The 24,939-nt window shown below is 44.9% G+C and overlaps 1 protein-coding gene across 1 annotated transcript in view; it reads right to left on the minus strand.

Annotated features, from left to right (window-relative positions):
• The window catches only part of EHD4 (EH domain containing 4), an 86,104-nt gene that overhangs the window by 36,268 nt on the left and 24,897 nt on the right, over nt 1–24,939 (minus strand). The window contains exon 3 of the mRNA XM_004010473.5: nt 16,957–17,054. Coding sequence (XP_004010522.2) covers nt 16,957–17,054 — 98 coding nt within the window. The remainder of the gene's footprint in view (nt 1–16,956; nt 17,055–24,939) is intronic.

Consider the following 24,939-nt stretch of genomic DNA (forward strand, 5'->3'; position numbering starts at 1 on the left):
GTGGCTCTGTGGTACAGAGTCCGCCTTCAAGGCAGTAGACTCACGGATCTGATCCTTGGGTCAGGAGGATTCCCTGGAGAAGGAAATGGCAACTCACTCCAATATTCTTGCCTGGGATATCCCATGGACAGAGGAGCCTGGCGGGCTACAGTCCAAGGGGTCGCAGTCAGACATGACTAATTGATCAGCAAAGCATATAGGAGGGGGCAGGCTCAGTGATATCCCAGATTCCTCAAAATGGGGACCTCCTATACCAGAAGGCCTGAACATGCAGGTTTTTGGGGTCCCACATCAGATGCCCCCAATTGTAGTTGAGGCTGGGAAATAGTCTTTTAACAAGTTCCCTGGAGCCTGAGAATCACAGCTCTAGGCTTCAGTGCATCATTTACAGGGCAGAAGGGGAGCAGAGGACAGAGGGCACCTGGGAACGGGTATGACAGAAGACACGAAAGGGCCAGCCTGGCATCGAGAGAAGAGAAAACCAACCAAACAAAGCCACAGAAACTGAGTGGCAGAGCCAGGCTGGACGGCGAGCACCGCTGGCTGTTCACAGATTCTTCTGGGCACTCAAGAGAAGGCTGAGAAAGTTCTTCTCAAAATAAAATATACATGCTTCCCTAAGGCCAGCAGCTTCTACCAGCAGGCACTGCTTATCGCCTCCAGGCCACTCCCTAGCCTCCAGCCTTCCCCGACCTGCCGGCTCCGTTTGGCCTTTGCCTGCAATGCCCTTTTCCCAACTCTCTGCCGGGCTAGTCCTTCCATTCTGTAGGCCTGAGCCAAAAGGCTCCCTCCTCAGAGAGGCCTCCCTTCACCTCCCATCTAAAGTAGGACCACCGCTGTGGGACTCTGCGATTGTTTCCTTCAAGTCTTCATGTCACCTCCATTTGCTCCGCATTTTATCTGCCATCCATCTACGCCAACCCCCCTCTACCCTCTATGCTTCAGGAAGCAGCGGCAGGTTCTACCTTGGTGCTGATAAGACTAAGTCACCTGACACATGGTATGTGGGGACACGGTGGAGCAAGAGGACCTAGCAGAGCATGGTGCAGGGCAGACATTCCACATAAGGAAGCCTCTTCCCCTTCCCACTGTCCCTTGGATGAGAATGCAGGGCAGTGTGTACTATATTTCCTAACGGCCATGATCAAAAACCACTAAAGGGAAAAAACCCAGGAGATTGCTGTGTTCAGGGGAAAGTGCGAATTATATGGAAACATACTCAACGTGGTAACCTCCCCCAGTGCTGTCTTCTCACTGTGTGTGAGACAGACAGACAGACAGACTGGCAGGGATGTTTCCCAATTTCTGTTATTGCCCTCTATTGTTAACAGCCCATCTGAGGGTTGACTGGGCTTGGCTGGGTGGGTCTCGATTGGGGTTTGTCATGAGGTGAAAGTCAGACGGCACCTGGGGCTGAAGATCAGAAGGCTCAGCTGGGCTGGTCATTCATGACGGCTTTGCTCCCAACTCAGCTGGGCCAGTTGGAGGCAGTCTGAGACTCTTGGCCACCCCATGTGACAAGTTTGGGCTTCCCATACAGTCTGGTGGTCTCAAGGCAGTTGGATTTCTTAGGTAGTGGTTAGCTTCTCCAGAACACACAAGCCAAGAGCTCTAGGTGGGAACTTCAGGGCTTCTTATGACTCGGGAGGTCATAAAGCATCACTTCCACTGAATTCTACTAATCACAAAGTGAGCCAGAGGCCATTCCAGATTCAAGGGCATGAATACTGGAAGGCATGGGTGTGAAGGCATTGGTTGGCAGCGGTGGGAGCAAAAGGCATCTTTTGAGGCCAGTTACCACATTTGCTGTAAAACTGTGGTCTTAACCTCTGTGTGCCTCAGTCTTTTCTCTTATGGAAGGGGATAACAGTTCCTATCTCACAGAACTTCTGTGAGGAGCAAATGAGTTAAAAAATATGGAAAACACTTAACAATGCACCATGTGTCAGCTATTATCACTACTCAGAAGAGTAAGGAGCAAATCTTTTCTCTGATTAATCTCTGTGTCCCAAGGTCTATGAAATATTTTATGATCATGGGTTGCTCTCTGTGTGAAGAGAAGTACACAATCTCTACTGAAAAAAAAAAAAAAGTTGTTTTTCATTTAAACATCTAGGTAGGTTTAAAGTTTGGATAGAAGTAACCCTTTCTCATGATCAAGTATGCATTTAAAATATCGACAAAAAGTAAAAATATCTTGCCAGGCTTGGTGAATGCCATTATGAATCACGGTGATGACGTGCTCACTTTAGGGGCAGAGGCAGCCACATGCGTAGTGTGGAATTTCCCGTGGCACCGGCGGAAACGGAGCCCTGAATGTGTTTGTCAGCAAACTTCCCCAAAACAAAAAGAAATCAGGATTTCCTGCTGGAGGCCCAAGAAGCAAGTGATGTCCAGGACCTCACAACCCAACCTCAGACTGGCCTCAGCTCTGGCCAGAAAACAGGATCTGCCAACAAATCATTAGCGGTCAGCCCCAGGCCCTGGGGATGCATACTTTTCAATTGTTGTCAAATTCCAACAAAGCTCAGAGACAAGTCATTGAGCTCAAGCTCTAAATATGAAAATGGCTTCATGATCTGAGCCTGTGGGCATACATTCTACTCTACAGAATTCTCTTTCATGTCATCCTATACCACATACCCTTCAGTGTTCCCATTCAGCCTCTGGGATAAACCCAGTCACCAGACACACACACTCCGCCATATGCACAGCTCACGTTACTTTAAAGGGCCCTGAGCTCAGACATCTTCCATTCTTACAACCTCTTCCCGCTGTCCGGAAGGGAATAACAATAGTAAGGGCAGACAGGTTATCTGTCCATAGACTGTGCACCAGACAGGTACTGTGGTAAGAGTGCCACACCACCTCACCTTATCCTCACCTCATCCTGAAAGGCCCTGATTTTGCTGGCTGGTGAACTCACCTGGAGGCCACATGATCAAGAAGAGCTACTTCGTAAGGTCAGACATACGGATCAAGGAAATAGAATTGAGAGTCCAGAAATAAACCTCCACATTTATAGCCAACAGATTTTCAATAAGGATGCCAAGACAATTCAATGGGGGAAAGTATTGTCTTTCCAACAAATGGTGCCAGGACAACTAGATATGTACATGCAAGAAAATCAAGCTTGATCCCAACCTCACACCATATACAAAAGTTAACTTAAAATGGAACAGTGACTTATTGTAAGTGCTAAAATTATAAACCTCTTAGAAAAATACAGGAGTAAGTTTTCATGAGTTTGGGTTAGGGCAAAAGCACAAGCAGTAAAAATTTACGTAGGTAAATCAGACTTCATTAGCATTACAAACTTGAATTTCTCAGACTATACCATAAACAAAGTGAAAAGCCAATCCAGAAAATGAGACAAAGTGTTTGCAAATCATACGTTTGACTAGTACATAGGCTATACAGTAGTGTTAGTCACTCAGTGGTGTCCAACTCTGCGACCCCATGGACTATAGCCTGCCAGGCTCCTCTGTCCATGGAATTCTCCAGGCAAGAATACTGGAGTGGGTTGCCATTCCCTCCTCCAGGGCGTCTTTCCTACCCAGGGATCGAACCTGGGTCTCCCACATTGCAGGCAGATTCTTTACCACTGTGCCACCTAAAACTGAGCAATTAAAAGACAAATAATCCAGTTAAAAAATGGGCAATGGCTCTGTACATACATTTCTCCAGAGAAGATACAGAAGTGGCTAACAAAGTACATGAAAAGATGCTCAACATAATTAACCATTAGAGAAATGCAAATTGAAACACAGTGAAATACCACTTCATACCTACAAGGAGGGCTCTAAGCAAAACGATAATGTTGATAAGGATGTGGAGAAATTGGAACCTTCATACACTACTGGTGGAAACAGAAAATGACTCAGTCACTTTGGAAAACATTCTGGCAGTTTTTCAAAACATTAACTACTGAGTTACCATATGATTAGGCGATTCTGCTTCTAGGTTTATACCCAAGAGAATGAGGGTGCTCGGGGCTGGTGTACTGGGATGACCCAAAGGGATGGGATGGGGAGGCAGGTGGGTTCAGGATGGGGAACACATGTACACCCGTGGCAGATTCATGCCAATGTATGGCAAACCAATACAATATTGTAAAGTAATTAGCCTCCAACTAAAATAAATAAATTTATATTAAAAAAAGATATAAGAACATAAAAAAAAGAATGTATGTTTTCACAAACACTGATACATGAATGATCATAGCAGCATTTTTAAAAATAGCCCCAAATGTGGGAAAAAACCCAAATGTCCATCAACTCCTGAATGATAAACTGTGGTACAGCCATACAGTGGAACACTGTTTAACCATAAAAAGGAATGAGGCACTGTTCAACACAGATGAACCTTGAAAACATTATGCTATGTGAACAAAGCCAGACACAAAGGCCATATGCTGTATGATTCCATTTATATGAAACGTTCAGAGGATGCAGATCCGGAGACAGAAAGTAGACTAGTGGTTACCAGGGTCTCAGGGAGAAAAATGGACAATGATTGCTAACAAAGTCAAGGTTTCTTTTTGGGATGATGAAAATGTCCTAGAATTCACTGTAGTGATAGTTGTACAACTCAGTAAATGTACCACACACACAGACACATAAAACCCACTGAACTGTTTAAAGAGAGAGAGAGAATGCAAAACTTTTTTTAAATGGGGAAGAAGAGTCTTTTCCCTTCGCAGCTTCGCTGACAGCTACTTCCCATTCTTGATCAGAATTCCTGTAACGCACAGGAATGTACACAAGCTTGTACACAAGTCCATTTATTGCAGCCAAGTGTGAGTACACGGACTGGAGCCTGTGCCTCATTCATTTTGAATCTTGGCACCCAGGACAGTGCTTGGCACTCAGTAGGAATCAATATAAATGTGTGTTGAATGAATAGTCTGTGTGTACTGTGTGTGAACTCAGTTGGTCAGTTGTATCTGATTCTTTGTGACTGTAGCCCACCAGGCTCCTCTGTCCACGGGATTTTCCAGGCAAGAATACTGGAGTGGGTTGCTATTTCCTTCTCCAGGGGATCATCCCTGACCCAGGAATAGAACCCATGTCTCTTGCATCTCCTGTACTGGCAGGCAGATTCTTCATCATTGCACCATCAGATCTCTAGCATGCCCCTTATATTATTCATTCGTTTTTATATCATCACTTCTAAAATAAAGGAGTGCCAAAAAGATCACACATACAGTATCTGTTCATTATTTAAAAATTCTTTTTCCACTAAATTCTTTTTTTAAACCAGATGATCGATTAATGCTGTCCCTTTTCTACTTTCAGAGAGATATGATTTCAAATTTTAAAAGCTAATTATCAATAAAATGATTGAGATACATGGGGAAAAGGTAGAAACAATAAAAATGGTACATTCAGTCCCTGAACAAACTCTGCATTTCAAATAACTTGACAAAAATTACCCCTACTGTGAGACAAAAGACTTTAAGAGGCAAGAAACCAATATCAACCAACAGAAAAGGCTGATTAAATGCAGCCTTTGAAAACTTTTCAGCCTTCAACGACAATACATTGAGATGATGAAAGTAATAATAACAGCTAGCATTTATTATAGAGAAGGCAATGGCACCCCCACTCCAGTAATCTTGCCTGGAAAATCCCATGGGTGGAGGAGCCTGGTGGGCTGCAGTCCATGGGGTCGTTAAGAGTCAGACACGACTGAGCGTCTTCACTTTCACTTTTCGCTTTCATGCACTGGAGAAGGACATGGCAACCCACTCCAGTGTTCTTGCCTAGGAATCCCAGGGATGGCGGAGCCTGGTGGGCTGCCGTCTATGGGGTCGCACAGAGTCGGACACGACTGAAGTGACTTAGCAGCAGCAGCATTTATTAAGGAGAAGGCAATGGCACCCCACTCCAGTACTCTTGCCTGGAAAATTCCATGGACGGAGGAGCCTGGTAGGCTGCAGTCCATGGGGTCGCGAAGGGTCGACACGACTGAGCAACTTCCCTTTCACTTTCATGCATTGGAGAAGGCAATGGCAACCCGCTCCAGTGTTCTGGCCTGGAGAATCCTAGTGACGGGAGCCTGATGGGCTGCCATCTATGGGGTTGCACAGAGTTGGACACGACTGAAGTGGCTTAGCAGCAGCAGCATTTATTAAGCACTTACTATGTGCTAGGCTAGGTATTATTTTTTGCTTTCTAGGTTTTAACTCAGTTACACCAGCATAGCACAGTAGTAGGTACTATTATTACCCTCATTTCCCAGAGTGACTCACAACTTTCCCATGGCTGCATGGCTGGTAAATGGCTGAGCTAAACTGGAACCCAGAAGTCTCCTGCCCATGCGCTTCCTGCTAAAGGACACGGGGCAGCCTACAGGGACTTCAATCCTTTGAGTGGACCTAGGAAAGCAATTTGTTTGATTCTGGGTTTACGGACTGAGTAATGTAGGTTATAAACAAAGCTTCAGGAAAAACCATGAATATGTAGGAACTGAAATACATGTGTGAGTATCTGATGCTTGAAAGTCTAGTTTTTTCCTGTTTTATATCTCCTTTATACAACAGGTGGAAAACACCTGAATGGACAATACGGTCAGCCAAAACCTGCGAAACCTTGACCTGCCCCACTGTGCAAGGCTGGCACCTTCTGAACTTTCAGCCACTGGGCCTCCCAACCTTCTGAGACTGTAGCCCTCCCACCTCATCCCATTCCATTGAGCTCAATGCCTTATCTGTTTCCTTCCGGGCCTCACCACTATTTATAATGACTTTGTTTACCTGCTGTTCTTGTCTTACTCTCCCATCAGAATGTAAATTCCATAAGAGCAGACACCATGACCATCTTCGGTGGGGTTTTTGTTTGCCAGTAGTTTGTTGAACGAATAATAACTGTCTATGTAGGTGACACCTTTCTTTTAGAACAATTCAGGAACATCAACGACCGGCTGGATGACCACACTACGCTGAAGCAACTCCAAGACAGGGGTGGTACCTGGTACCTTGTTCCTCTTTATGCTCCCAGTTCCCAGCTCAGTACCAGGCACAGAGGAGCTCATTGCATCTTGACTGAACTTGTTCATTAATGAAACACTGTCAATGTAGAGGGTGGTCTCTCTTTGGAGTACCTCAAGGCTCCACCTTGAGTCCTAACCACTCAACTTCTGGATGCAAGGGTGAAGGTATAAGAGTATGCTGATGAAGCCTGCGGATGCCCTAAAGCTGGGAGGAGCCCAGGGAACAGGGGGAGGAGCTAACAGAGTTTGAATAGTCATAAAGCCAAACCCCAGAAACACAACAAAAAAATCAAGAAACCCTATACCAGGGTGGGAGGAGAGGGAATTAGATAAAGGCAGTGAAAAGGTGAAAACTTCCAGTCAGTTCAGTCGCTCAGTCGTGTCTAATTCTTTGCGACCCCATGGACTCCAGCACGCCAGGCCTCCCTGTCCATCACCAACTCCTGGAGTCTACTCAGACTCATGTCCATTGAGTTGGTGATGTCATCCAACCATTTCATCCTCTGTCATCCCCTTCTCCCCCCACCTTCAATCTTTCCCAGTGTCAGGGTCTTTTCAAGTGAGTCTGTTCTTCGCATCAGGTGGCCAAAGGAGTTTCAGCTTCAGCATCAGTCCTTCCAATGAATATTCAGGACTGATTTCCTTTAGGATGGACTGGTTGGATCTCCTTGCAGTCCAAGGGACTCTCAAGAGTCTTCTCCAACACCACAGTTCAAAAGCATCAATTCTGCACTCAGCTTTCTTTATAGTCCAATTCTCACATCCATACATGACTACTGGAAAAACTTCCAAGTGTAAGATAAATAACTACTAGGGAGGGATTAATGTACAACACAGTAGAGATAATTAACTTTGCTATATGCTATAAATGAAAGTTAAGAGTTATCACAGGAAAAAAATTTTCTATTTCTTTAATGTGTCTATATAAGATGATGCATGCTCAATAAATCTATTGTGGTAAGCACTTCATAACATATGTAAGTAAAATCATTATGTGGTACTCTTCAAGCTTATATAATGACATATGCCAATTCTATCTCAACAAAACTGGGGTAAAAAAAAAAATCTTGTAAGAACTACAGGACGGGAAGGTGGGGACACAAGCTGCACCTATAATGATGGTCACATGGCCAGTGAGCTCAGGTGGCCACGTCTGAGATGCTGGGACGGTCCTGAGCTGTGTCTGTATTGTGTGGCGAACAGAACAAAGGAGAAGGGTACTCCCTTGCCTCCCCCTTTACTGAATTATTATTTCTTCTGTTATTTATAACATTATACAAGTAAGGCCTGAACTACTTCTCCTAGGGGGTATTTGGCAGGCATTAGCACGCCCCCTCAGAAACTCCTCATGAAGTTCAGCCTCGGGTTGTGCAGTCTACTTGAAGGACAGGCTGCACCTGCTGCCTCTGTCCCACCCTGGGAGCCGCTGGCCTCTTGGGCCTCCAGCTCTCAGCTCTCCAGGTGCTTCTTAGAAGGACCTTTGCTCGGGCAGACCTGGCCAACATCTGGCTCCAGGTCTCATCGCTCTTTTAAGGGAAAAGACTCATTCCTCTGTGTACGGGTGTGTTTTCTGCTCTCATGCTCCCTGTTCCCAAAGCAGAGAGAGCAGAAGTCATTCTTATCAGGACATCTCCAAACGTTCTCTCTTCTGTTTTGGGCAGCCTTCAGAATCTGGTCTTTTGTCTTTCAAGTTCAAAAAATGTGTCAAGTAGGTGTGTTTGCACTTCCCTGATCACAGTTTGTTTTCATCATCACTATTTTTTCAGCACCTTTAATAATTACCAGTTGGATTTCCATGCCCTGTTTCACATTCTGTCAATTCTTTTGTGCTATTATGTTTGGGTACCTCTGCTGTGTTGGCAGCCTGTTCACGTGTACCCATTAGTATTCAGAGGCCCTTTTTTAATTCTTGAAGGCTTTCCTTACTATACTGCCAAAATCAGGAAGACATAGGATGTCTATATGTAAATATTAAGACATTAATCAACGATTGTGAAGCTAATGTTGTTCCCTGTTATGTTATTTGAAGTGTGGTTAGATCTCTTCTGTTTCATGCATCATCACTGTTGATTGCTTTTACTAGCAGGACATTTTCCGCCCTTCTAATTTTCACTGTCTTCTGAGTTCTATTCATTGACTTATAAAGAGAAAGGCTTGTAGAGAGAAGATTAAACATTAGAAGAAGAGGCACTCGGACTTTCATTTGACAAGCCACTGGTTCTACGTCCTAGGTCCGACCGGCTAGTAGATCTGTTTTCTGCTAGAAAATTCAGATCCAGAGTTTTTTTCTTTTTCTAGAGTTATTTACATTTTTTATAAAGGGAAAATTGTACTATTTTTGTTATCAAAGTCAAAATCTGTTGAAGGCTATACAAAACCTCACACTCTCAGAAACCACAATTACTCGCTGTTGACATAGCACCTTCCAAATACTTAGGTGTAAATAGATGAACAAGCATACCAGCTGCCACTTTAGAATTTTCCCAGTCTTCTCCTCATCAGACAGGGACATCATGATTAGAGCCAGAACCCAGAGGTCTGTACCATGCAGTTGGGAACACATTTGTGTCCACGTTGGGTCCAAAAATAAATCCTAGATGATTTTTAGGTTTGGCACGACATAGGCAGTACTTTAGGAAGCAAACAGTTCAGGAACTGGAATAGCAAGAGATTGGGAATGAAAATAAGGATATGTGGATAAATGCTCTTTTCTCATCACATAGAATCAAAAATCTGGATGCCATCTTCAGGGCAATGGATATTCTCAGGAGTGAACCTGGTCAGATTTCACCCACCTGCTTCAAGTAAAGAACTTAGAAAAATTAAGAATTTTAGAAAAACTGTAGAAATTTTAGGTAGCTTTTATTTCTGTAGAATAAAATTATTATTAGATACACATCAGAATATTTTTTAAATTTATTTTTTATTGAGGGATAATTGCTTTACAGAATTTTATTGTTTTCTGTCAAACCTCAACATGAATCAGCCATACGTATACATTTATCCCCTCCATTCTGAAACTCCCTCCCATCTCCCGCCCCATCCCACCCTGCTAGATTGATACAGAGCACCTGTTGCAGTTTCCTGAGTCATACAGCAAATTCCCGTTGGCTATCTATTTTACTTATGGTAGTGTAAGTTTCCATGTTACTCTTCCCATACATTTCACCCTCTCCTCCCCTTCCCATGTCTGTAAGTCTATTCTCTATGTCTGTTTCTCCATTCAGTTCAGTTCAGTCACTTAAGTCATGTCTGACTCTCTGCGACCCCATGGACTGTAGCATGCCAGGCCTCCCTGTCCATCACCAACTCCCAGAGTTTATCAAACTCATGTCCATTGAGTTGGCAATGCCATCCCACCATCTGATCTTCTGTTGTCCCCTTCTCATCCTGCCCTCAATCTTTGCCAGCATCAGGGTCTTTTCAAATGAGTCAGTTCTTCACATTAGGTGGCCAAAATATTGGACTGATTTCCTTTAGGATGGACTACTTGGATCTCTCCATTGCTGTCCTGTAAATAAATTCTTCAGTACCATTTTTCTAGATTCCACATATATACACTAGAATACGATATTTATCTTTCTCTTTCTGACTCACTTCACTCTGTATGATAGGCTCTAGGTTCATCCATCTCATCAGAACTGACTCAAATGCGTTCCTTTTTATGACTGATTAATAGTCCATTGTATATATGTACCACAACTTCTTTATCCATTCATCTGTTGATGGACATCTAGGTTGCTTCCATGTTCTAGCTATTGTAAATAGTACTGAAATGAACAATGGGATACATGTGTCTTTTTCAATTTTGCTTTCCTCAGGGTATATACCTAGGAGTGGGATTGCTGGATAATATGGCGGTTTAATTCCTAGTTTTTTAAGGAATCTCCATACCGTCTACCGTGGTTGTATCAATTTACATTCCTACCAAGAGTGCAAGAACATTCCCTTTTCTCCACACCCTCTCCAGCATTTATTATTTGTAGAGTTTTTGATGAGGGCCATTCTGACCAGTGTGAGGTGATATCTCCTGTGGTTTTGATTTGCATTTCTCTGATAATGAGTGATGTTGAGCATCTTTTCATGTGTTTGTTAGCCATCTGTATGTCTTCTTTGGAGAAATGTCTGTTTAGGTCTTTTCCCCACTTTTTGATTGGGTTGTTTTTCTGGTATTGAGTTGTGTGAGCTGCTTGTATATTTTGGAAATTAATCCTTTGTCAGTTGTTTCATTTGCTATTATTTTCTCCCATTCTGAGAGCTGTCATTTCACCTTGCTTATAGTTTCCTTTGCTGTACAAAAGCTTTTAAGTTTAATCAGGTCTCACTTGTTTACTTTTGTTTTTATTTCCATTACTCTAGGAGGTGGGTCATAGAGGATCTTGCTTTGATTTATATCATAGAGTTTTTCTCTAAGAGTTTTATAGTTTCTGGTCTTACATTTAGGTCTTTAATCCATTTTGAGTTTATCTTTGTGTATGGTGTCAGGAAGTGTTCTAATTTCATTCTTTTACATGTAGCTGTCCAGTTTTCCCAGCACCATTTATTGAAGAGGCTGTCTTTGCCCCATTGTGTATTCTTGCCTCCTTTGTAAAAAATAAGATACCCATAGGTGCATGGGTTTATTTCTGGGCTTTTTATCTTGTTCCATTGGTCTATATTTCTGTTTTTGTGCCAGTACCACACTGTCTTGATGACTGTAGCTTTGTAGTATAATCTGAAGTCAGGAAGGTTGATTCCTTCATCTCCATTCTTCTTTCTCAGGACTGCTTTGGCTATTTGGGGTCTTTTGTGTTTCCATATGAATTGTGAATTTTTTTGTTCTAGTTTTGTGAAAAATGCTGTTGGTAATTTGATAGGGATTGCAGTGAATCTGTAGATTGCATTTGGTAGTATAGTCATTTTCACAATATTGATTCTTCCTACCCAGGAACATGGAATATCTCTCCATCTGCTTATGTCATCTTTGATTTCTTCCATTAGTGTCTTACAATTTTCTGTGTACAGTTCTTTTGTCTACTTAGGTAAGTTTATTCCTAGATATTTAATTCTTTTTGTTGCAATGGTGAATGGGATTGATTCCTTAATTTCTCTTCCTGATTTTTCATTGTTAGTATATAGAAATGCAAGTGATTTCTGTGTATTGCTTTTGTATCCTACAACTTTGCCAAATTCACTGATTAGCTCTAGTAATTTTCTCATACTGTCTTTAGGGTTTTCTACGTACAGTATCATGTCATCTCCAGTGAGAGTTTTACTTCTTTTCCGATCTGGATTCCTTTTATTTCTTTTTCTTCTCTGATTGCTGTATCTAGGACTTTAAGAACTATGTTGAATAATAGTGCTGAAAGTGGACACCCTTGTCTTGTTCCTGATCTTAGGGGGAATGCTTTCAGTTCTTCACCATTGACAATAATGTTTGCTATAGGCTCATCATATATGGCCTTTACTATGTTGAGGTAGGTTCCTTCTATGCCAATTTTTTGAAGAGTTTTAATCACAAATGGGTGCTGAATTTTGTCAAAGGCTTTTTCTGCATCTATTGAGATGACTGGAGAAAGCAATGGCAACCCACCCCAGTACTCTTGCCTGGAAAATCCTATGGATGGAGGAGCCTGGTAGGCTGCAGTCCATGGGGTCGCTAGGAGTCAGACACAACTGAGTGACTTCACTTTCATGCATTGGAGAAGGAAATGGCAACCCACTCCAGTGTTCTTGCCTGGAGAATCCCAGGGACAGAGGAGCCTGGTGGGCTGCTGTCTCTGGGGTCACACAGAGTTGGACATGACTTAAGTGACTTAGCAGCAGTAGCATTGAGATGATCATATGGTTTTTAATCTTTCAATTTGTTAATATAGTGTATCACATTGATTGCAGAGTATTTTAATTCCTGCTTGATGAGAATTCTCTATGTCAGCCAAGAAAGCTACAAGTTAGTATCTAAGGTCACCCCTTTTTTTCCTTAAGATTTTCTGTTAACTATAATCAAGCTGAGAAACATCACAATTGTAAGTAATATGTTAAAAATTGCTCCCAAATCAATGACTCTAATGGGTTTTATTTATAGAGCTACCAAGGCAGAGATCTAGATATTTATTTCCCCCAACACAGATCTTACATTCTTGTTTTACTCTGGGTCATACAGCAGGACCTGACTTCTGGGGTCCATGTTAATATTCTGCTGATGAGAATGCTGTGCTAGGACACATTCCAATTGGTAAAGATCACTTCTAGCATAACAGTGAGTTTGCCATGTTTTGCCTCAAACCAAACACCCCAAAATATGAATCATCATGCAGCAGTGTCAACTGTTTTCCTGGTCACCTCTGACTCTGGCCAAGAGAAGAGCAATGGGAATAAAATGCCATGTCCTCCTGGGAATCACACTTGCTCTCTCTACTCGACAGAGTAGAAAGGATGTAGGTTTATGATGGCACAAGAGAGAAGAATGAACAAGGAAGAAGGGAGCCACAGAGGAGGGGAGGCATATGACTAAACCCCAGGTTCAGGACTCCTTCCTGGAAATATACTCCCACTCAGCCATCTGGTTCCCAGAACTCTGGGTACCTGGGCAATGCCCTGGGGGCACCCGAGGACCATCAATGATGATGAGGTCAGCTCCCTAGCTTAGGTCACTCCTTCCCTGCTTGACCACCAGCAAAGCAACACTATGTTCCACTGCCCCACCCACCATCTGCCTCATTCCATGCTGATGGGAGAATTCTGAGTGTGATGTAGTCAGTAGGTCTTCGTGGGGGTGCTCTGCCTTCTCCCCATGCTCATCACCTCCTGCAGCTGCATGGGCTGCCCAGCATGTGCCCATCTGGGGCTGCACAGCCTGCAGGCTAGAGGGTGGATGGGGTCCACACAGCAGTGTCAGCCTGCAGCCACTGCTTGAAGCATGCACACCCCCAGCCTGTTCTCCAAAAGTGGTGCCTTAATAGCTTTTGCTTTGTTCACTCCCCAGCTGTCAAGCCTGGTCGCCCACCTGCCCAGCCACTGGGAAAGGAATTCTTACATACTCTGTTAGGCTGAGCATCCCCAGAGAAGTGAGGGTGAGTGGTTCCCTGGGCTGGGCTCCTGTCTGTGCATGACCGTATGCAGGTTTAGCTTAGCAAATCCTCACTGAAGAACACCGTGCAGACACACAGCAAGGGTTCAACCTCTGGTGGCTGTTCTCATACTGCTGTTATGAATATACCCTTTGAGGATATACATGTGTAAGAGGGACCTGCTTGATGAGACTCTGCCTGCCAAAGGTTAATCCATCAACCACACCAAGGGACAGGGAGGAGGCGCGACAGCCACCCCTTTCTCTTTCATAGATGAAACATCCGTCAGGGAGGCAAAGTCCCATTAGTAAGGTCAATGGTGGATGTTTCAAATGTTCTGCGGGGTCACAGTTTGTCTCTGATGCTCATCCAATGTTGACATCGAGGACTGGCAAAGGTGGGGTTATGATTTACGAGCTGGCGGGACGACAGCAGCAGATAGGAACATGTGCGAGAATGCAGCACTATTTGCAATAATTAAAGCTGAAGCAGCTTTAAAACAGCACACATTCTTTGGGGTAAACATGTTGAAACTGAAACTGTCAACTAGGTGACCCCAACCAGCAACGATGCCACAGCATGGTATGGTACCAGCTGCTGTTTGTCAGGGTGGCAGGGACTGGCTGACTGGCTGGAACCATATGTGCTATTTCTGGGCATAGGATGTGAGTAAGGGCTTGTCACAGTAAGTCAGACTAGGATATGAGTCAGTTATTATCAGTTATTATCAAGTGCTGAAAAGAACTGTCTTCAAGGCATCCTGGGTGTATCACATGCTAACTTTTCTAAAGGAGCTACAGGTTGAAAGACACTTAGAATCACTAAGCCAGGGAGAAACCCTGAAGAATATGGACAATTAACATTGGTCAGAGGCCTATCAATAACAAAGAATGGATGAGGCTGACGCTAAAATCCAGAGGTCCTAAAATTTAGGACCAACAACCAAAAATCAAGATGTATGGGATGTCCCTGATGGTCCAGTGATTAAGAATCCGCTTTCCAATGTATGGGATGTCCCTGATGGTCCAGTGATTAAGAATCCGCTTTCCAATGCAGGGACGTAGGTTTGATCCCTGGCAGGGAAACTAAGATCCCACAGGCTGTGGGGCAACTAAGCAAGAGCACCAGAGCCCACATGCTGTGGAGCCCATGCTCTACAACTAGAGAGGAGCCCACACCTTGCAATGACAAGTCCCACATGATGCAAATAAGGTATGATGCAGGCAAATAAATATTTTTTTAAAAAGTCAAGTTGTAGGAAATGTGCATGGTAATCGCATTTCTGTTAAAACTGTATGTTTGTACATGCACAGAAAAAAGTCTCTAAGGAGCTGGAAAAAAAACATTAATAATGATTATTTGTGGCCTTTTCTGTAAGTGCAATGTTCTTGGAGGCCTTGGGGAAGCCTAATGGCCCACCAAGTCCCTGAACACATGGATGAAGGCTCAGCAAGGCAGTCAGAGACTGCAAGATCAGCATTTCTCAAACGCCATGAGAAGGGAGGGCTGACAGACATGGGAAGCTCTTTCTTGGCCCCTGTCACAGGACCCTTGCTTTCTGGCTCCCGGGTGTGTCCCAGGGCTGGTGTACTGTGCTTCTGCTCCAGGAACGCTGTGGGAGTGCACTGTCTGGCCACAATGCTGTGAGTCTGTTCAGGGGGCTGTGAAGAGTTACCAGTGAGGAGTGACAGCGGGAACTAACCTACTGTGGCTTCTCCCTCCCAGCAAAGCCTCCGGGAACTGCCCTTAGTTTCAGAGGCCAGGGCAAGGGGAACTGGACCTGCCTCTGGGACCACAGGAGTCTCTTCTAGTGCCCTCCCTGTCAGGAATTTCCTCTCTGTAGGTAAATGGTCTTCTGATCTGCTCCTGATAGCCCCTTCACCAGGGGGGTGGGGGAAATCACAGGCCCATCGGTTGAACCACAGTGCATGGGTCTGGAAATAGTATTGCTTAGCCTTGCACTGTGAAGGTTGAAGAAGCCCAGATGTCACTATTCTTTACAAGCGTTTTCTGTCTTTCACAGATTTCCTTTGAACACCTCATCGTCTCTCCTTTCCCATCAATGTACATGCCAAGTCACTTTAGTTGTGTCTGACTCTGTGTGACCCTATGGACTGTAGTGCACCAGGCTCCTCTGTCCACAGGATTCTCCAGGCAAGAATACTGGAGTAGGTTGCCATGCCCTCCTCCAGGGGATCTTTCCAACCCACAGATCGAACCCATGTCTCTTATGTCTCCTGCACTGGCAGGCAGGTTTACCACTAGCACCGCCTGGGAAGCCCAGAGCTTCCCTTAGGTAATTTCAATTCATCCTCTGGGTTCCAGCTCCAATGTCACCTCCTCTGGAGAGCCTTTCCCAACAACCCAAGGCCAGATATCCCCCTTACACCCTGACAGACAGTTCCCATCATAGAATGATGATCCCAGCTCTTGTTTTCTATTTATTTCTGTGATAAAATAAATAATATCCATCTTCCTCGTTAGAAGACAAGATTCTCCAGGCCAGAAACTGCATCTGTTTTTTCCACATCCCCAGTGTGCATTACAGCATCTGGCACCAAATACATACTAATACCAATAAAACCTCCTTCAATGGAAGGCTGCTGCAGGGGCAACTGGGGTAGAATATGTGCCAGTATCCTGGGGAAGAAGAGCAGCAGGGAGGGCTCTCTCCCTTGTGGTGACTGGTTGGCCACCTTTATTTCTTGTCATATGTCCAAGTGAGTGGTCAGCAAGTGACAGGCCCCCTCTTAAAGTCTGAAGATTTATGTGAGGTAGGTACTAACAGCAGACGACAATATTTAAAGGAATTAAACAGGGGCAAAAATCCTCTGTTGACATCACAGAGAGACTCAGCCAGCCCTGGGGGCGGGGGTGGGGTGGGGGGACTTGGATGGGCGGGGAAGGCACTGACCTCGGCTGATGCGCTGTTTCTCTCCAGACAGGATGCCGGGGCTGTCGATTATGCTGATGCTCTTCAGGACCTCATTGGGCAGCTGGGAGCACATAAATCTGGAAGAAAGGGATCAAAGTTGGGATCAGAGCCTGTTCATTGCAGATTGCTCTCATCTCATAGCTCCTTGGCCTCTCCTGGCTACTGACATCTTTGGAGTCAGTGTGATGGCAAAGTCCCTCAGCCCCACCTGTCTCTCCTCTATGCTGCACTTCAGACAAGCGTCCTGGGCTTCTCCTCCCAGGGAATCCCATGCTTCCTTCAGGGGTACTGATGTACTGGGCTGGAGTATCCTGAGCCCTGTCCAGCCTGTGCCCATTCCCCAATGTGCCAGCAGAGATACAAGCGCCTGTTTTCACTGGTGCCCCAGGGACCATGCTATGGCTCCAGGATCAGGGTGTGGCAAGCTCCTATGGGCAACATCCCAAATCCTCCAGGTGCTTTGGTGTCCTAAGAGTAGACAAAAGGGCAGGTGGGAGCAGGGCCCTGGCCAAGCATCTCCAAGTTGTCTTCATTGTCCATCACCTCCCTGATACCAGTTCTTCCTTCTCATCCCAATCCCTCTGCCATGCTTCTAAGTCAGCTGCCCTGGTGTTGACCTTGGAAACAGAGTGAAGTGGCAGGAAAACCACAGCCTGAGGGTCAGCAGACCTGGGTTCAGGCCAATAACCTGCCTGGACCCTGGACAAGGGCTTCCCCAAGGAACTGGGCCTCAGTTTCATCATGTGTAAATGGAGACACTTGCCAGGGGCTGGAGAGGCTCTTAGCTTTGACACTGTGTAACTCCAGAGCACCAGAGGGACACGCTCTGTTACTTCCACCCCAGGAAACCCAGGAGGATCTCTGTTAGGAATTGTGTATGTTTTAAGCCAGAAACTGTGGAGTGTCTCTCCTTTTCCTGTATTGTAAATGGCTAACTTCAGTGTCTGTGTAGGCAGAAGGCTTGAAAATCCTCGGGGAAAACTCAATTCTTCCATTCAGTGGAACTGGTGGGATTACTCAGCATGTAAACATGCTGGGAATGCACGAGAGGGGGGCCTGCCCAGCCTCCCCAGCGCAAGTGTGGACAGCACAGCCCCCTCACAGCTCAGGGTCAGGAGCCCTGAGCATGAGATGGGATCACTGACACAGCAAGTGAACTTTTGCTGAAGGTGCTCAGGACAAGTTTCTCAGACATTCTTTTCCACTTTTTCAAGTCAGCCCAGGAAGATGTCAGAATGATGACTATGATCATTTTATAACTGGAAAAGCTGAAGCACGGTGCAGTTATGACATGAGAGGCCACGCCTCTAATGAGTGGCTGGCTGAGGGCTGCAGCCTAATATTTCGGACGTCAGTTGAGTTGAACTCAACCCCTAAAATAAAAACTTCATAACATTAAAAAATTAAGGGGTCAAGTTCACTTATGAGAAGCCCCTCATTTCTGATTTTCTCCTGTCCCTCCACTTTTATAAACCCTACTGTCCAACACCCAGACAGATCTGTGAGAGTAAAGTGCACCAGGATCACTAACTTCTCTGTAAGTTCACAGAGAAAAAAATGCCATATTTGTGTCTCTAGAACTTGGGTAGAAACATTCTGAGCATATCTGCGGTAGACCGAATTTCTTGCGGGTAATCTGGTCTCTTATCATAGTCCCAGCCTGTTTACCAGATGGCTTAAGATACCTGGTGATGCTGTGAACACTGCACATATGTAAAACTCTTTCGCATAAAGTACTTCTGTGAGAGGCTAACCTTTTTCCCAGACCACAAGCTCACACTAAATATCAATTTTTCCAAAACACAAAAGCCCTGGATTCTCGTGTGAAATTAACAGAGGGATTCAAAATTTACAAACCACCACTCCCTCTGTGCAGTGCAAAGAGACAAAGCTTCAGCAACTCCCATGCCTCCTGATGCAACAGCAGAGCCAAAATGTGTGATCCACAAAATACGACAGTCAGGTGTGGCGACATCACCACACAACGTATAAGAAAGCAGACCCGGGGCCAGGGATGACGACTGCAGATGAAAGGGGGTGGAAAGGAAGAGGAAGAGGAGGGTGCTTTCCAGGGGCACCCCAAACAGGGTGATGAGGGTTGAATGTGCAAAGCTGAACTTTGCACAGCCCTGCCCAGTATGCACTGGGGGGGCAGCTTGGGGAGGTAGGCAAAGGAGCACAGAGCACAAATTAGCTTCAAGACCCTCAGTGTGGGAGCATGGCCCACACTCTAAGGGTCAGAACCACACTCATGTTTTCTTAAATAGTTATACTCTAATCAGAAAAAACAAACCCTAATGCAATGCTACTAGAGCAATCTGGTCTTAAAGGAAGGTGAAATGTGGGTTATTTATCAGGTATAATATAGTCAGCCTTGGGTCAGGCCTTTCCCACTGATATGTGTCTCCTGAAATGTTTCTAAGCACAGATTTGCTGTCCCGGGATGGATTTCCTACTTCGGGATGGATTTCCTACTTCTTCGGGACTTGCCTTGCCTTGTACATTTCACGTGAAAAATGCAGACATGTGCCTGTTAAGCCCAGGAGCCTCACATAAGCTTTATCAAGTATGTCCCTCATCCAGGGCTGGTCTATTTTATTTTCTGATAAAAGGAGAGAAGGAAGGGATCAAACCTACACAGGACCCCCATTCCCTGTCATCCGTTCAACCAAGGAAGGCTGAGTGGTAGTAGAGACGGGGTGCGTAAAGGAATGGCCCAGCTCTAAAGTTTCAGGCCAGGGGCTAAGAGTCTGGCCACACAGTAAGACAGCACAGAAAGGGGATTCTGGTTCTTAAAAGCTGCCTCCAAACACTAACATTCCAATCCAGCGATCAACATTTTAAAAGAGCCAGGCAGTAGCTTAATGGCGATTCCATTTCCAGTGCAGCGATACCCAGTAGTCGCAGCAGTCATCAAATGGCACAAACATCACTGACCACTTACTGTGTGCCAGGCACTGTCCTGAGTACTTTCCATGAACTCACATTAACTCATTCAATCCTGGTCACAACCTCAGCAGTGGGGCTGTACATCTCCATTTTACAAAGGACAAGGCTAGGGTAAAAGGGGGCAAATGTGGCCACCCCAAAAATGTGTCTCACTGGCATGAAGAATAATTTGGACTAATTCTTTTTAAGCTCCCCACCCCAAACTCAGGAAGCATCTTTGACCTCCCTTCTAACTGCCTAGGGAAAGCAGACAGAGGATCTGTTCCAGGAAGGGAGCTGTCACCAGAGATAAATATAGTATCAACGAGGTGAGGCGATAGGAACCCTGCACAGTTTCATTTATTAAAACTCCTCACTGTGTCCCATTGTCTCTGCACAGGCCAGCAAACATTTGTTTACCAAACATTTGTTTTTCCAGTTCCATGTCAACTGCCTTCCTCTTCCCTTGAGATTCCAAACCACTGCCTCCAACATCCTCCTGTCTTTAACTGGAGATGGTATTTAGAAAGGGAAGGGCTTCAGCCATTTGGGGGAGTTACTCCGTTTTCCTGGGTCTCTCTCATGTATGCACATAATTAAAGTTTTGTTTGAGTTTCTCCTGTTAACCTGTCTTAAGTCAACTTAATTCTTAGACCAGCCAGATGAACTTAGAAGGGTAGAAGAAAATTTCTTCCTCCCCAGCAGGGGCACAGAGGGGTCACATGCCATAACTTGCCAAGTCACATAGCTGGAAGCTGACAGAGCTAGGATGTAGACCTGGCAGTTAGGCTGCTATTGCCATTTCGTGCATTTGAGTCACCACTGTGTATCTTTTATCACGCAGAGGGCAACATCCTAGAACAGAGAAGCGATGTGCCACAGCCCTGGAACTCCACCAAAGAGGCCCCTTTTGTGGGACTTGCCCTCACTTTACTAGTGGAGGGTGCAGCAGTGACTGGGAGGCAGAAGACCCAGTTCTTAACCTCTTCTTTCTCACTCACCCTGTGACCTCAGTCAGGTCTGAGCAACTGTTGGCCTGAGGACTCCCAGGCAGTCCTTTAGGTTCACCTAAGTTTACCATGGAAGAGAGTATGACACTGTTCCTGCCCAGGCTCACTTTACTGATTAGGAGAAAATCAGAGAGATGAAATACTTCCTAAACTGGCACACTGAATAGCACCCAGTGTGCAAGAAGACTTTGACAACTAACCTGCAGAAATTACTATTATACAGTCCTACCACAAAGGCCTGATCTAAACTTCCACTGCCTGGGAGGAATTTCATTTCAGACCCAGACTGTGAAAAGCCTGTGGTTACCCCTTTGATTGAGTCTTATGGAATTACCACTTTTGCAAGTGAAAGATGGTTGAACATTGGCAATCCCATGCAGCTCAACCTCCACATGACCTTTTCTAAATCAGGTCTCCCTCTCCCAACCACCACAGGGGGAAAAACTGGTTTTCTGGGATGACAGGACCAGGGCTGTGTGGGCAGCTGCTGATAAAGAACAATGGCTTAATGACGCAGGAGCCATGGCAAATCCTGAAGATAAAGGCTAATAGGATGGGCTTCAGGGAGTTTATTAGGGAAAAGCACACCACCCAAAACAAAATAACCCCACCCCCCAAACCAGTTACTCTCTCAGCTTAAAAAAAACAACACAGTTTTGCTAGTGAATCAAGAGTGATTCTTGGCAAGAGCCTATTTTCCTTAATCTCTGCAGCTAAATTATCTGGTGGAGTCAGCATGTATCTGGACCAACGCTGTTTACTTGTATTAAGTCAGCTTTTAAAAAAAATTCCCAGCAGTACTAAGTGACTGTGCAATATTCAGTTCAGTTCAGTCGCTCAGTTGTGTCCGACTCTTTGCGACCCCATGAATTGTAACACGCCAGCCCTCCTTGTCCATCACTCAGACTCACGTCCATTGAGTCCGTGATGCCATCCAGCCATCTCATCCTCTGTCGTCCCCTTCTCCTCCTGCCCCCAATCCCTCCCTGCATCAGAGTCTTTTCCAATGAGTCAACTCTTCGCATGAGGTGGCCAAAGTACTGGAGTTTCAGCTTTAGCATCAGTCCTTCCAAAGAACACCCAGGACTGGTCTCCTTTAGAATGGACTGGTTGGATCTCCTTGCAGTCCAAGGGACTCTCAGGAGTCTTCTCCAACACCACAGTTCAAAAGCATCAATTCTTCAGCACTCAGCTTTCTTCACAGTCCAACTCTCACATCCATACATGCAATATTCATAGCCTTTAAAAAGTCCATTTAATGAAGTCTCACTTAATCACAAGCATAGAGGTAACAAACAGAATATAAGTACAAAAATACACATGTGTGTTCTATTATTGCTAAACCATTTTGCAAATTCAAGACAGTGGCTGTCTTTTGTGTTTCGATCACACCGTCACCCATATCAGGCCTGGCTAAAAAAACAGGAGCACTGGAAGTCCTGTTCAGATTCCTTCAACTTAGAAGGAAGTTTCAAAATTTCAATCCCTAGGGCCAGTGATGAGTTATTTTAGAAAGAGAAACAGAAGTAAATGAGATTAAGAACTTCTTCTGTGGAAGGTGACAGTTTAAAAGTACACTAGCTCCTAAACAGAAAATGATCCCTGCAGCTATCTGGATTAAAAAAAAAAAAAAACAACCAAAGGTGAAAAGTAGAATTGAAGGAAAATAAAATAACTAATCCAAATGTAGGAAGGAAGGTCAGAGGCCAACCTGCCAACTCCTGCGCTTTCTCAACTAACCGAAACGTGCCAGTGTCTCCCGGGACTCGTGCCCTCAGTGTGCTGCTGGGGCGTCCCTCTCCTCTGTGATGTGGAACTACCCCGACAACAGACTCTGAAACCTAAAGAACCACGCTCCCTTGGAACAACTCCGAGACACGCTTGCCTGCGGAATTTTCTTCTAAAGTAAAGCAGAATGGTGAAGTCTCAGGATGTCTCACTAAGGTATTTTAGAATTCTCTGTTCTAGTTGCAGCTTCTCTTTATTGTTCAAGTATGTGTGCTTGTGCTCAGCTGCGTCCGACTCTTGGCGACCCCATGGCCTGTAGCCCACCGGGCTCCTCTGTGGGATTCTCCAGGCAAGAATACTAGAGTGGGTTGCCATCTCCTCTTCCAAGGGATCTTCCTGACCCAGGGACAGAACCCTCGACTCCTGCGTCTCCTGCATTGCAAGTGGACTCTTTACCACTGTACCACCTGGGAATCCATTCAAGTATGAAATTTCTATAATTCAAAACTGTCTTTGGGGGAATTTGTCTTCATTTCTCAGGAGTCCACTGAAAACTTTCCTAGAAACCACCATTAGAGATTGAGGCTCAGCTCCACTGGTTTGCTTAATGCTTCCAGGCTGGTACCATCTCACAAAGAAACTCTTTTAAAGATGCCCCAAGGGGCAGATGCCCAAGCCCTGTAATGGGAGGGCCAGAATAATGAGACCTATCCTGTGGGGGTGGAGGAATCAGTGGTTGCTCAATGAAGTAGGGGGTGAAAGTTCTTCATAGCAGACAATCCATTCTATTTCCTGTGAAGTCTGGTTTTTGACCTAGTTCTCATAAAGTATGCTAAATAAAAATAAGTTTGCCTGCCTTTAGAGCTAAGCCTGCTGCTGTTCCCAAAGGGATGCTATAACTATGTATACAATCTGAGTACACCATACTAAGTGACTCTCTTCTTTGTGCCAGTCCTGGGAGAAATAGGAGCACTGTCATGTATACACACAACTTAATCAGGCTACCTACTCTTAAATACACTGTTAATTTCCAGGTGGTACATCCATGACAGCATGAATCTGTCACCCATGACAGTAAAGAATCTGCCTGCCAATGCAAGAGATGCAGGAGACTCGGGTTCGATCCCTGGTTCAGGAAGAGCCCCTGGAGGAAATGGCAATCCACTCCAATATTCTTGCTGGGACAATCCCATGAACAGAAGTGCCTGGTGGGTTACAGTCCAGAGCTGGACACAACTGAGTGGCTGAGCATACACACACATCCCTGACATGTGAGCCTCACGTATACATGGCAACCAGGAGGCTGGAAGGACAGAAACTCTTCTTTGCTGGTGTTTTGTGAGCTGCAGGGTGGTAGATAAAAGGGAACAGAGAACCTGAGTTCTAGCCCTGTCTCTGCCTTTTCTTGAGCAAGTCATTTTACTTCTTTACTCTCAGTTTTCTCATCTGTAAAATGGCCCTAGTATCATCCATTTTATTAGCCATGTAAAGAAGGTGTATGTGAAATTATTAATCAGTGATTTAGGTCCCTGAATATTCACTGGAAGGACTGATGCTGAAGCTCCAATACTTTGGCCACCTGATGCAAAGAACCAACTGACTGGAAAAGACCTCAGTACTGGGAAAGATTGAGGGCAGGAGGAGAAGGGGGCAACAAAGGATGAGATGGTTGGATAGCATCACCGACTCAATGGACCTGAGTCTGAGCAAACTCTGAGAGATAGTGAAGGACAGGAAAGCCTGGTGTGTTGCAGTCCAGGGGGTCGCAAAGAGTCGGACACAACTTGGTGACTGAACAACAAATTTGGGACATAATTATTATAATCTTTATCATTGCTGGTGGGCTACATAAAGGACAGCCTTGAATGTTAGACAGAGAGAAGAGAGTGATTCTCAGATCAAAGTCCTCCCATTTGGCTGCTGAGCACAGTGGTCACTAGCAGGCCTCGGCCAGACGGCCTGGGTTCCAATCCCCAGAACTGCCACTTATCAGTTGAGTGGCCCAGTGGAAGCTAAATGGGCCTCTGTCTCAATTCCTTCTCTTTACATTGGGGAAAACAGTCGCACCTATGTCACAGGGTTTTTGTGAGAATTTAGAGCTAATTCACCAGTAAAGTTTAGACAGATAGTAAATGCCATATAACTATTTGCTATTCCTTTTCTGTGTATTCCGAATTCAATTAACACTTGATGGGTGGATTATTTTCAGTAAATTTTAAATTCTGAGATAAAGGATCTTGCCATTCAGAATCTTTCCTGGAAGCTTCTTTTCCACACTCATCTGTTGTACGCTTGT

This window comes from Ovis aries, chromosome 7, assembly GCF_016772045.2.
Source record: "Ovis aries strain OAR_USU_Benz2616 breed Rambouillet chromosome 7, ARS-UI_Ramb_v3.0, whole genome shotgun sequence".
Taxonomy (NCBI): domain Eukaryota; kingdom Metazoa; phylum Chordata; class Mammalia; order Artiodactyla; family Bovidae; genus Ovis; species Ovis aries.